Raw genomic sequence first — 13,271 nt, 5'->3', positions numbered from 1 at the left:
CCCAGGTGTCCCTCCTGTCTTTTCAATACCCATGTGTTGGTGATAGTGTTGACATTGTTATTCTGAGACTTAGCCCTGTGCTAAATGTGTATTTTGGGATAAATCAAGTAATAAATTATGTTGGCATTATCAAGAACTGACCTTTATGGTGTGGGAGAAAAGAAATACATATACAAAATCAATATGTTTAAATAAAACCCCTCTAGTCTTGGGGCACTTGGTGGCTCAGTCATTAAGTCTCTGCCTTGAGCTCAGGTCATGATCTCAGGGTCCTTGGATGGAGCCCCACATCGGGCTCCCTGCTCAGCAGGGAGTCTACTTCTCTCTCTCCCACTGACCCTTCTCCCTGCTGTGCTCTGCCTGTCTCAAATAAATAAAATCTTTTTTTAAAAACCCTCTAGTCTTATTTATTTTTATTTTTTAAATAGATTTTATTTTTAAGTAATCTCTACACTCAACATGGGGCTCGAACTCACAACATGGCCACTGATTGAGCCAGCTGGGTGCCCCACAGTCTTGATTTTAATTGGAACTGTCAGTAGGATAGACCTTACCAGAAAAGTTAAGCACCCAATTAATAAGAGATGGAACTAGATTAACTGAGACTGGCCTTGCTCTGAAATTTGTGAGACTCTGCTCTTTGGTGGGTCAGGGCCAGAGGGCCTCCTGGAGGAGGTGAAATCTGGAGGATAAATAGGAGCAATAAATGGACAATTCTTCTCCTGATGATCTCTGGAAGATCTGCTTATCATGACCCAGTAATCCTGGGCTGATCTGGAAAGATTTGGTTTCTGAAATGTCAGAATGGAGAGCCAGCCTGCAAATCATGATGACCAGTGACCGACAGAAGGCATGTGGGGCAGCCAAATGGTCTCCCTTTGTGCCGTCCTTAAAAAAAATTTTGAGAGTGACATATATTTTCGATAATTCCTGACAGTAAACATTTCTTATGGTATAATCACAGAAGCCTACAGTATTTGTTTGAGTCTAATTTTTTTTAGACTTGAAAATGTTCACAACCTTTAAAATTTGTTTTCAAGTGTACTTTAAGCAGTAGACATTGGGCAAAGCTGGGAGGAAGGAAGGATTTTTGCCCTATTTTCCAACTGTTCTCCCTAATGGGATATAAAAATGATGATTAAGAGGAGAAGCATAGGGTTGCCTGGGTGGCTCAGTCAATTAAACATCTGCCTTTGGCTCAGGTCATGATCCTGGGATCCTGGGATCAAGCCCTGCATCAGGCTCCCTGCGGAGTGGGGAGTCTGATTCTCCCTCCAACCCCCACCGTCCTCAAATAAATAAAATCTTAAAAAAAAAAAAAAGTCGAGGAACATATGTCTTAAAAATTTATTTTGTTTTCACGTTCATTTAACTTAAAAGCCAAATTTGTTTTTTAAGTAAGCTCTATGCCCAACATGGGGCTTGAAATCAACCCTGAAGGGGCACCTGGGTAGCTCAGTAGTTAAGCATGTGCCTTTGGCTCAGGTCACGGTCCCAGGGTCCTGGGATCAAGCCCTGCATCTGGCTCTCTGTTTGATGGGAAGCCTGCTTCTCCTTCTCCCACACCCTGTGCTTGTGTGCTCTCTGTCAAATAAATATGTGAAATCTTTTTAAAAAAGAAAGAACTCAACCCTGAGACCAGGAGTCGTATGCTCCACAGACTGAGCCAACCAGGTACCTCAAGAAAAATCAATTCGATTTTAACTGAAAAGTAATACAGGCACAATAGATTGAAGAGTGACTTGTCTCCCTTCCTTCTCCCCAGAAACTGTTACAATTACCAGCTTCTTATGCCTTGAAGAGAACATTTTTTTTTTTTTTTTGAAGAGAACATTTTAAAAGGAAACTTTCAGGCCTGTTCATGATTCATGTTGGAGGGGATAGAAGTTAAAATGTGACTGATATTTTATTATCCCACGAAGTAAGAAGCTGTCTTGAGGGAGAATTTATAGCTAGATTCAGATCGGAAGACCGTTCATTCTTTCTTTTAAGGAATTAACAAATGATCTAGATAAAAAAGAGATATCAGTTTGCGTGTTTGTCCAAAGAGACCTAGATAAAAACAAAATCTTTTCTCATCAGACCATTTTCCCCCCTAATAAATTGACAATAATGTAGAGATGGGGATTCTGGAGTTTGGAATTAATGTTGATTCCATCCAGATTTTTTTTTTTTTTTAAAGAGAAAGAGCACGGGGCGCCTGGGTGGTTCAGTGGGTTAAAGCCTCTGCCTTTGGCTCAGGTCATGGTCTCGGGGTCCTGGGATCGAGCCCTGCATCAGGCTCTCTGCTCAGCGGGGAGCCTGCTTTCCCCTCTATCTCACTGCCTGCCTCTCTGCCTACTTGCGATCTCTGCCTGTCAAATAAATAAATAAATAATCTTAAAAAAAAAAAGAGAGAGAGAGCACACCAGTGGAGGGGAGAGGCAGAGGGAGAGGGAGAAGCAGGTTCCTCTAGGGAGCCCTATACAGGGCTGGGTCCTGGGGATCTGGGATCAGGACCTGAGCCGAAGGCAGATGCCCAACCGACTGAGTCACCCAGGCACCCCTCTATCCAGATATTTTATAACCATGACCATGATATCTTTGAAGTTTCCAGGACATTCCAACTTTTTCACTGTCGTCAAAATTATACACAGACTTGTCAGATCATGGGTCCTGGTTTTGAGGAGGAAAACATACTTCAAAAGTGTGAGGCTGAGGCTTTTGACACAGGCTTACCCAACTTTGTTTTTGCTCACTTTGGTCTCCACATTCTTTCCGAGGAATTTAGGTTAACAAAAGGTACGTGCTTTGAAACAAGCTGCAATAGAAATGACTGACCCCATGACAGGGCAAAATGAAGCAGGTTCAGGCCTCAGGAAGAATTCACTAACAGGCTTCCAGTCAGGGGTGAATAAAAGCAGAACTACAAGCAGATTCTGAGAACAATGATGAAAACATGTTTACCACAGAGAAGTAGAAATAGAAGTGGGGGAGGGGAGAGCAGGGACCTTCAAGGGCACGGAGAGGACAACTCACTTCCATTTTATTTTGAGGCTCTTTGTCTATAGAAAAACGAATAATTCATTTCTTCATTTGATATTTAACAAGCGCTTTTGGCACCCCAAGATTAAAATGCAGTGTAAGAATGCTGTCGCAAGATGACAGAATTTATTAAAATCCCACTAATAAAGCCACAATAAGACACCGCCACACACTTATTAGAATAGCTAAAAATGAAAATGAAAACAAAACTGACCATACCAAGTTTTTATGCGCATGTGAAGCAACTAGAAATCTCTTACCTTGTTGGTGGGAATGCAAAATGTACAGTCACTTTGGAAAAAAGTTGGGCAGTTTCTTGTAAAATTAAATACCCACCACACAACACAGAAATCTTACCCCTAGGTGTACAGTCCCAAGAGAAATGAAGATGGATGTTCATACAAAATCTGTATATGAATGTTTATAGGGATTTATTTGTAATTGTCCCAAACTAGAAAGACCCAAATACCTTCAACTGGGAATTAAGAAACTGGCGTATATCCATCATGGAATACTTGTCAGCAAGAAAAAGGAGTGGAGGGACGCCTGGGTGGCTCAGTGGGTTAAGCCTCTGCCTTCAGCTCAGGTCATGGTCTCGGGGTCCTGGGATCAAGCCCTGCATTGGGCTCTCTGCTCAGCGTGGAGGCTGCTTCCTCTTTCTCTCTGCCTGCCTCTCTGCCTACTTGTGATCTCTCTCTGTCTCTCTCTCTGTCAAATAAATAAATAAAATCTTAAAAAAAAAAGAAAGAAAAAGGAGTGGACTGAAATAAACTCTTGCATATATAGCCAAATGCTTTTCAACAAGGGTGCCAAGGCTACACAATGATATTATAATAGTGTTACATGGCGACAGATGGGAGCTACACTTGTGGGGCATGTAGCGTCATATATACACTTACAGAAACACTATGATGTACATTAGGTGTCAACTACACTCAGATAAAAATTTTTTTTAAAAGAATTGTGGTATATATACACACAATGAAATATTATGCAGCCTTAAAGAGAGGGAAATCCTGTCACATGCCATAACCTGGATGAACCTCAAGAATATTAGAGTGTAATAAGACAGTCACAAAAGGAACCACTGGGGGCGCCTGGGTGTCCCAGTCCTTAAGTGTCTGCCTTCGGCTTAGGTCAGGATCTCGGGGTTCTGGGATCAAGACCCGAGTAGGACTCCCTGCTAGGCCGGAAGCCTGCTTCTCCTTCTCCCTCTCCCACTCCCCCTGCTTGTGTCCCCTCTCTCGCTGTCTCTCTCTGTCAAATAAATACATAGAATCATAGAAACAAAAACAAAAGGAACCACTGGATGGTTCCACCTGGATAAATCTCAAAGGCATCAGGCTAAGTGAAAAGCCAGGCTCAAATGGCCATGCACTGTATGATTCCATTGACATGACATTCTGGAGAAGGGAAAACCTTAGGGACAGAAAATAGATCACTGCCCTAAATAGCTGGACCAGGGGGAGGGGCCTGGGGGTTGTAAAATTATTCTGTATCTTTTTTTTTTAAAGATTTTATTTATTTATTTGACAGAGATCACAAGTAGGCAGAGAGGCAGGCAGAGAGAGAGAGGAAGAAGCAGGCTCCCCGCTGAGCAGAGAGCCCCATGCAGGGCTCAATCCCAGGACCCTGAGATCATGACTTGAGCCAAAGGCAGAGGCTTTAACCCACTGAGCCACCCAGGTGCCCCAAAATTATTCTGTATCTTGACTGTAATTGTGGTTACATGACCATATGTGTTTGTTAACTGTACACAAAGAAATTTATAATGTATATATATTATCCCTCATGAAAATGACTAAAAATAAATATGGCGTAAATATGGCAAAATGTCAAATCTGGTCAGTGCAGTGCAGTGTATAGTGGTATTTTTTGTAACTCTGATTGTGATTTTGTTTCAGTATGCAAATAACAAAACCAAAAATGATTCTTAAAAACCCAACTAGTTTATTCAAACTGCAGTGTAGCCCATTAACAGGATGTAGTTTTAAAGTTATTTGGTAAGCAAAAAATTCTTATTTCATTCCTGTGAGTGTATGTCTGTGACCATATTTCTTACCTCATTTTCAGGAAAGGTCAAACTTGTAAATTTGGGAACTTCCAAGAATGTGAAGTCTGCTCAAACAGTCCTCCTGTCCCCATAATGTTTCAGAACAAGAACGATGCCTGGTGGTTGATTTGTCACATAAGAATGGGAGGAGGAGAGAAGCTAGGGATTATTTTCTTCTGGGTGTTGATTTAGAAATCAATTACTGGACTGCTCACTTCAACCAAAGTGGCAGAGTCAATCCTTTGTCCTCACACAGCCTTGATCTCCTTGTAGTGCTAAGCAATTCTTTTATAAAGCTTGATGGTTCTGCCTCTCTATCTGTAAAATATTTGGCCAAGTCGAATAAAGATAGAAAAAACTGGATACCTAATTTTAGATAGGTTAGAAACCAGTTCACCCCAAACCATGCCAAAGATCAAGTCAGAATGGTTAATGCTGTGTTAAAAAGGCAGCCTTAGCTGTTTTTCCACCTAGCCACTCCTGTCTTTGGTTTTTCAGTCTCCTCATATAAGGCAGCTTCCAAATGCAGAATTCCAAAAAGCTGAATTGTCTCGATTCCTCCCAATGTTGGCACAGACTATAAGGAATTGAGAACGCCAATAATCCTAGAGAAACAGATGGACATTTTAAATCACAAACATTTATGCACAACCCAAATTATGCAGTTTTGGATAAAATACAGAAATTGATCTTGGTCTTCCTTGTGTCCTTCCATCCTCATGAGAGAACCTGCCAAGGGCAGAAGAAAAGGAAGGGAGGAAGGATCCTCTGGGTTGAAAGATGAAAAAAGCCTGGCAGAAATGGGTCACCTGTGAAAGGAAAAGTCTCAGTGTTCCCAAGATTTAAAAAATGGATCTGAGCTGATGTAGCCCTCATTTCAACCTTGCAAGATGTCATAAAATTACCTTTGGGCAACCTACCAAGTATTTGAGATTGGACAAAAAGGGGTTTTGAGATGATTTCCCGAACCATAAAATGAAAATGTTATGGCCAAAGGATTCTTCATTGAAGTTTAATCTAGCAACCTTCTGTTTTAAAACAGAAAACAAGACAAAGTGATTCACAGATATTAAGGAATAGAAAAGAAAGTAGTACCTGGAGGTAAAGAGAAGTTAAAAAAAAAAAAAACCAAACAAACAAGTCCTGGGTTTAGACATTATGAAATAAAGGTTGAGAAAATACAGTTTTGTTTTGTTTTTTTTAAAGGAAAGCACTACATCAGTTGTCAAAAATGGCCCAGAATTTCAGTCAGATGTTAAAGCAATCCTTTGTAGGGGAAAAAAAAAAAAAGGAAATATCTGTAGTACACCTTTGGTCCAATTATATTTTTCTACACTTTCTATGGTATGACAGAGAAAGGTGCTCAAGGCGCCTCTTTGATGATTAGCTTTGTTATATAAACTTAATAAACTGCATATATGTACTGTTTGGGCATTTTTTCCCTGAATGGGTAAATGTGTTTCAGTAAATACCATGACATTTTAATTTGACATTTACTTCTTTTTTTAAAAGATTTTATTTATTTGACAGAGATCACAAGTAGGCAGAGAGGCAGGCAAAGAGGAGGAAGCAGGCTCCCCGCTGAGCAGAGAGCCCAATGCGGGGCTCGATTCCAGAACCTCAGGATCATGATCTGAGCTGAAGGCAGAGGCTTTAACCCACTGAGCCATCCAGGCGCCCCATTGACATTTACTTCTGAATGGTAAGAAAATTAAGTGTCAACCATATAGCCAACATCCCTGGGCTGGGGTATCTTTATAAATAAGCCAGTTGATTGGAGGGGACTTACTGAAGTAAGTCTTGTGGTCTCCATGTCATTTTGTAGAGTTTCTTCAATTTGTTTTTGCTTGTTTCGTTTAAAACTAACACATCATTCTACTTAATTTTTGTCAATTTTTTTTTGTTTGTAAAAAGTTATGTGCTGGGGCGCCTGTGTGGCTCAGCAGGTTAAAGCCTCTGCTTTCGCCTCAGGTCATGATCCCAGGGTCCTGGAATCGAGTCCTGCATCCAGCTCTCTGCTCCGCGGGGAGCCTGCTTCCTCCTCTCTCTCTCTACCTGCCTCTCTGCCTACTTGTGATCTCTGTCTGTCAAATAAATAAAATCTTAAAAAAAAAAAAGTTAAGTGCTCATTTGCCCCCCCCCCCCCTTATTACAACAGTGTGAAGAGAAGTTACCTGGCAACCTCCTTAGATCCGGCCATCTAAAACAAAAAACACGAAGCTAATGTTGTCACGCTGTGTGACAGAAAATTCAAGGACGATGAAGTGGTCACTGTGCTCCTTCGATATTTAGTAGCTTTAGGAGATAGGATCCCAAATTTCCGTCCCCTCACTGGTTACGTCAGGACCTTTGTTAAAAATACTGATTCCTGGGAGGCTGGGCCTACAGGACAAGAGGGAGCTCTTGCAGGTCCTGAGATGGGGGCTGCAGCAGGTCAGTGGCCACGGCGGCCTCCGTGGCTATCTACGGGTTTTCTTCAGGGCAAATGATGTGAGGGTTGGTACCTTAATAGGGGAAGACAAATATGGTAACAAATACTATGAAGACAACAAGCAGTTTTTTGGCCGTCACAGATGGGTTATATACACTACTGAAATGAATGGCAAAAACACATTTTGGGATGTGGATGGAAGCATGGTGCCCCCTGAATGGCATCGTTGGCTTCACTGTATGACCGATGATCCTCCAACAACAAAACAACCTGTTGCTCGAAAATTCATCTGGACAAATGATAAGTTCAATGTGAGTGGCACTCCAGAACAGTATGTACCTTATTGTACCTTATTCTACCACTAGAAAGAAGATTCAAGAGTGGGTCCCGCCTTCAACACCTTATAAGTAAAGACACTGGAGAAAAGATGGAACATGTGAAATACGGGGCTGTCCGTGTAATTGCACTTTTCCTGGTTACTGTTCACTTGATTAAAATTGTTTGATTAAGCAAAAAAAAAAAAAAAACAAACCCAAAAAACAAAAACTGATTCCTGGACACTGCCCTAGACTTACTGAGTCTGAATCCAGGGTCAGACTTTGGAAATATGCATTTTTTTAAACAAGAGCCGCAGTCCGCTTGGAAGCCACTGCGGGCATTCTCAAGTCCTCCGCCCCCACTAGCCTCACAGAGCCCCCAGTCTGTGCGTTTCCCTGGTCCCGCCTTCTTTCGGTCCTCGTCCCCGCCCCCGCCCCCGCCCCCGCCCCCGCCCCCGCCCCCGCCCCCGCCCCCGCCCCTCCTTGGCTGGCCTTGTCCAGGCCCCGCCCTCCGCCCCCGCGGTCTCGCGCGGCCTCGCGAGACCCTTCCCGTAATGCTCTGCGCCGAGCCGCCGCGGTTGCCAGGCAACGCGCGGTCCCTGCCCCGGGTGGCGCGGCGTTCAGCTTGGCCATGGGGCCGCAGGGCGTCCGGCAGCTCCTGCTTCTGCTTCTGGATTGCTGGGCCTCCGTGAGCGCCCAGACCAGGGCTACTCCGCCTGTGCCGACGGAGGGCCTCAACTCTACGGAGGCAGCCCGGACGACTCCCCGACCCGCTTTGTCTCCTAGGCCCTCTGGAACTCCCAAGGCCCCCGTCCCCACCTCTGGCCCCAGGCCCACCCCGGTCACGGACGGTGGGTACTAAGTGGTAGTTCCTGGGGATCTAGAGTGATCCAATCTGGAGCGGGTAGCCCGGATGAAGCTGTCCTAATGATAGTGAACGTTTATTGAACACTTACTGTGTACAGGCATTGCCGAGTATTTCATAAGCGTTAATTGTCTCAGGAACCCGTAGGGTAGACCTCATTGTCCTTCTCGGAAGAGAAAACCGAGACTCAGGGAGCGTAAGTGGGACAGTCTTAACTCTGAAATTACTTGCAGTTGTCCTGGACAACATGAACACTAAAGGTAATTAAGGAACGAGTCGTTGCACCTTAGCAGCAGAGATGAAATTACATAAATCCGAAGTTTCTGGGCAGTTGTGGAAATTGAATGCATAGGATGTGTTGAACTTTTCATTTATCAAAAAGAAACGCCAGAAGTCTAGTTTACCAAATGTGACTACGCCCTTGTCTAAGGTTATGAAACCCCAGAATTCCTCCTGTGTTGAGTTAGAGGTGGGAAGCTAAGGGGTGAGGGGTTATGTCCACTTCTTAGGATTCATCATTAAGGATAATTAACATATTTCTCAGAAAATGATCTAATTCTGGAGTTAGACATTAGCGAATATTTTATAATCTGACTTGATGTGGGTGACTTAAGGGGATGGCTGTGAACCTGAGATGTTCAGAGTGCAGAGTTCTGTGAATATGCATTTTTCTGGGTGAGGGTTCTTAGCAGTGAGCAAGTTTCTCAAAGGGTTTGTGATCTCAAAAAAAAAAAAAAAAAAACCACACACACAAAAACCCTTTAAGTCCTCTGTAACTCCAGTATGTATGCAGTATATATATATATTTTTTCTTTATCTCCCTTCATATGAGAAAAAGATCTTAAGTAAGGCTCGGTATTAGTACATAGAAAACTCATCCTTGGGTGATTCCTTGTACTCTCGGACTTAGTTCTTGAATCATCATTTCTCCAAAAGGCCTCCTTTGTAAGTTAGTAAGGAATAAGTATAAATGTATAAATAAAAGTACAAATGAGTAAGGAGGGGCGCCTGGGTGGCTCAGTGGGTTAAAGCCTCTGCCTTCGGCTCAGGCCATTATCCCAGGGTTCTGGGATCAAGCCCTGCATCGGGTTCTCTGCTCAGCAGAGAGCCTGCTTCCTCCTCTCTCTCTGCCAGCTTCTTTCCCTACTTGTGATCTCTGTCAAATAAATAAATAAAATCTTTTAAAAAAATGAGTAAGGAAAAGTACAGAGAAATATATTTTCTGTTTCAGTACATACTAAAGCTTTTAAAAATTTATTTATTTATTTTTAAAAAGATTTTATTTATTTAATTGACAGAGATCCCAAGTAGGCAGAGAGGCAGGCAGAGAGAGGGAAGAGAGACAGAGAGCCCGATGTGGGGCTTGATCCCAGGACCCTGAGATCATGACCCGAGCCCAAGGCAGAGGCTTTTAACCCACTGAGCCACCCAGGCGCCCCTAAAGCTTTTTTTAAAATAAAGCTTTTACATCAAAACTGTTGATTTACCGAATTAGTAGGGAAGGTAAATAAGTGATAGATGGGGACAGACTGCAGCATAGTGTTCAATATCCAAAATTCTCTACGGTTTTTGGACTGGGTTTTCTTTTATCCATCTAAGTATTCCATCTGTTTATGTGATTTCTCCCCAGAATGAAGCTATTCTTGAACCATCATTATTAGGGCATGTGTTCGGGGCTGTTTTCCAGCATGGGGAGGATGAATTTGCACTCCTGTCTTCTTAAAGGGCCCAGCTTTAGACCTGGAAAGTAATAATAGATGACAGCTGGCATTTATTCACTGCTTACAATGAAGCAGTGTAGCAGGCCCTGTGCTAAGCCTTCTGTCTGTCATGTATTCTCATTTAATCCCCTGTGATGTGGGTTATCCCCATTTCTCAGATACGTGAATTACTTGCCTTTAGGTAACACCACTGACAGGAGCAGGGGCTGACTGTGAGTGGAAAACTGGACACCATGTGCAGGGTGGATAACAGGTGGAAGAGAAACGTGATAACATTCATCTTGCTCTGAGCTCTGTTCCTTAGAATCTTGCTCTAGAGCCAGGTATGTCCATGTTGAGAGGGATAGAAGAGCAGCTGAGAGCTACTCAGACCTTGGGAGTGCTCAGCGGATACTTGTTAGCTGATTAAGGACACTCACATCTTGGATAGAGACCTCCCCCCCTCCCACTGGAGTTATTAAACACTATTGCTCTGTCCTTACTTGTCTTAGAGCTACTTAAAAGCACTTTGAGTTCTAGAAAATCAAGATTGTAATTTTAAACACATAAGGCAGGGAGCCTAAACTCTATATTTTATATTAACATGCGTGAATTGCATTTTCATTCTACTAAGCACATGGAGGAGTGCTTGGCTGGAGGGGAGTATATAAACTTACGGGGAAGACTTCTGTGTCTCAGATTAAGAAAGGATTATGTATTTATTGGCAAAACTTTCCTCTTCTTAGTCATACACTTCTTTTCAGTGTATGTTATTTTACCCTTTTTGAGCTGTATTTCTCTAAAGCTCATTTTTGTTATGAAATAGTTCGTCCATGCAAGTCAGAATGTTGTGTGGACTCTCTACCGCCATTTGCTTGCGATCCTTGTTTGTTTTGAATGAGATTTTTTTGAAAAAAATGAAATACTACAGGTAAGATAAGTGCGATCTTATTCTCCCCTTCCCAGTAATAATTACTACCATGAATTCAGTGTTTTTCATTCTTAAGCTCTGCCATCTTTAAACGGGTGTTTTTCTCCCCTGTTTGACAGAATAAAATAGGGAATTAAAAATCCAGAGAGTCATTATTATTAAAAATGTCGTGGGGGTACCTGGGTGGCTTAGTCTGTTAAGCTTCCAGGTCTAGGTTTGGGCTCATGATCTCGGGGTTGTGAGATTGAGCCTTTAAGGGGGCTCCTCAGTGGGTGTGGAGTATGCTAAGATTCTCTCTCACCCTGAGTCCCTTCCTCCCCACCCCTCCTCACGTGCTGTCTCAAAAAAGAAAAATGTTGTGAGGTGGGGAGATTTCTGTCCCCCTCATGCTTTATTGTTTAAATTACCAAAGACAGGAGCGCCTCGGTGGCTCAGTTGGGTAAGTGTCTGCCTTTGGCTCAGGTCATGGTCCTGGAGTCCCGGATCAAGCTCATATCGGGCTCCCTGCTTAACGGGGAGTCTGCTTCTCCCTCTGCCCCTCACCTCGCTTATGTTCTCTCTCTCTCAAATAAAATCTTAAAAACAAATTGCCAAAGATATTTCCAGAACCCCAAGTTCAAAGCACCCAAATCAGCTTGATTCTTGATCAATAGTTTGTGAATGTGGGCTCAGCTTCAAAGCCACAGGTGACATCTGGAAAGAGAGAGAAGTTTGCGAACCCTGATTCCTGGTGGCCTTTTTTGAGCTCCTCCTCTGAATCAGAATCTCCAGAGGAGGGGCAGGGGAATCTGTACTATTACACCAGTGGTACTTATGGTCCGGCAGTGATTTAGCATGCTGGTTCTTCAATTATCAGCATCGTCTGGAAAGTTTTTGAAAAACATGTCTGGGTTTCCTAGCTGACAAGCTGGTGGTTCTAAGGGCAGAGAAGTGATTTAGCATGCTAGTTCTTAAACCTGTTTTAATTATCAGCATTACCTGGAGAGTTTTTGAAAAACACAAATGCCTGGGTTTCATAGCTTACCAAATCAGAGTCTTTGTAGGTGGAGCACAAACAGCATTTTCCAAGTGAGTCAGATGATTAGCTAGCTACTTGGGGGAAACCTCAGATTGAGAAGCATTCAAACTGACTAATTTTCACTTCACAGATCGCCCCCAAAGTACAATAGAAAAATAAAATGGACCTTTTGTATGAAATGGACTTTCAACACTTCGCAGTGGCAGGGGGCAGTCACTCCCCGCTGGTGGCGAAGTTCAGCGGCCCACCTCTTATTTCTGTAGTTGCTGCTCTGTGCGTCTGTGACCTGACTCCTGCGCAGTGTGACGTCAACTGCTGCTGTGATCCTGATTGCAGCTCCACGGATGTCAGTGTCTTTTCTGCCTGTTCAGTTCCAGTTGTCATGTAAGTTGGTGTCCCATGCAGTTTTGATGACATTGGTCCAAGATTATAAAATCTGGGCACAGAAAGTGAAAAACCTTCCAGGTGAAAACACCCAAACTTGGGTTTCTTGAATTTTGCAGCATTCGGAAGCCATGCTATCCAGACCATTCTGCAGAAGAGTATCTCTCCCTTATTTGCATCCTGCTGGATGATAGGGCAGGCAAAAGACAGAGCATACTTGGTTAAGAGTATAAGGAAATCTTTGTATTCAGAGATTGAATTACATTTCACTCTGATTTGTAATCAGATAATGCGTACAGCTATGTATAAGTGGATTTGTCTCATGCATATGGCCTAGGGTGGAAAGTGCACTTGAATTTACAGCTTTTGTTGTGGACATAGTACTTGTAACAAAAAATTAGACAGGAAAGCTTTGTTTATACTTTTCTGATACATAAATCTACCAGGAATTCTCACAATTCACATTGTATAGGAGAACAATGGAAAATGATATTCCCAGTCGATTACAAGGTAAAGAAACAATCTCCTCTGAATGATTTGTTTCTTGT

The 13,271-nt window shown here is 42.8% G+C and overlaps 1 protein-coding gene and 1 pseudogene across 3 annotated transcripts in view; both read left to right on the top strand.

The window, feature by feature from the left end:
• Positions 1–2,648: 2,648 nt before the first annotated feature.
• LOC123954393 lies at positions 2,649–7,919 on the top strand (annotated as a pseudogene).
• A 503-nt stretch (positions 7,920–8,422) lies between these two features.
• Positions 8,423–13,271, top strand: part of TCTN1 (tectonic family member 1) — a 29,866-nt gene continuing 25,017 nt past the window's right edge. For 2 of the 3 annotated variants that reach the window (XM_046025699.1, XM_046025698.1), the window contains exons 1-2: positions 8,423–8,676; positions 12,603–12,723. In XM_046025699.1, coding sequence (XP_045881655.1) covers positions 8,457–8,676; positions 12,603–12,723 — 341 coding nt within the window. In that variant the 5' untranslated portion in view covers positions 8,423–8,456. Of the gene's footprint in view, positions 8,677–12,602; positions 12,724–13,271 lie in introns of those variants that run through there. The other variant, XM_046025700.1, reaches the window with a different exon arrangement.

This window comes from Meles meles, chromosome 12 (genome assembly GCF_922984935.1).
Source record: "Meles meles chromosome 12, mMelMel3.1 paternal haplotype, whole genome shotgun sequence".
In the NCBI taxonomy this organism is placed as follows: domain Eukaryota; kingdom Metazoa; phylum Chordata; class Mammalia; order Carnivora; family Mustelidae; genus Meles; species Meles meles.
This window is presented reverse-complemented; position numbering and strand designations above follow the sequence as displayed.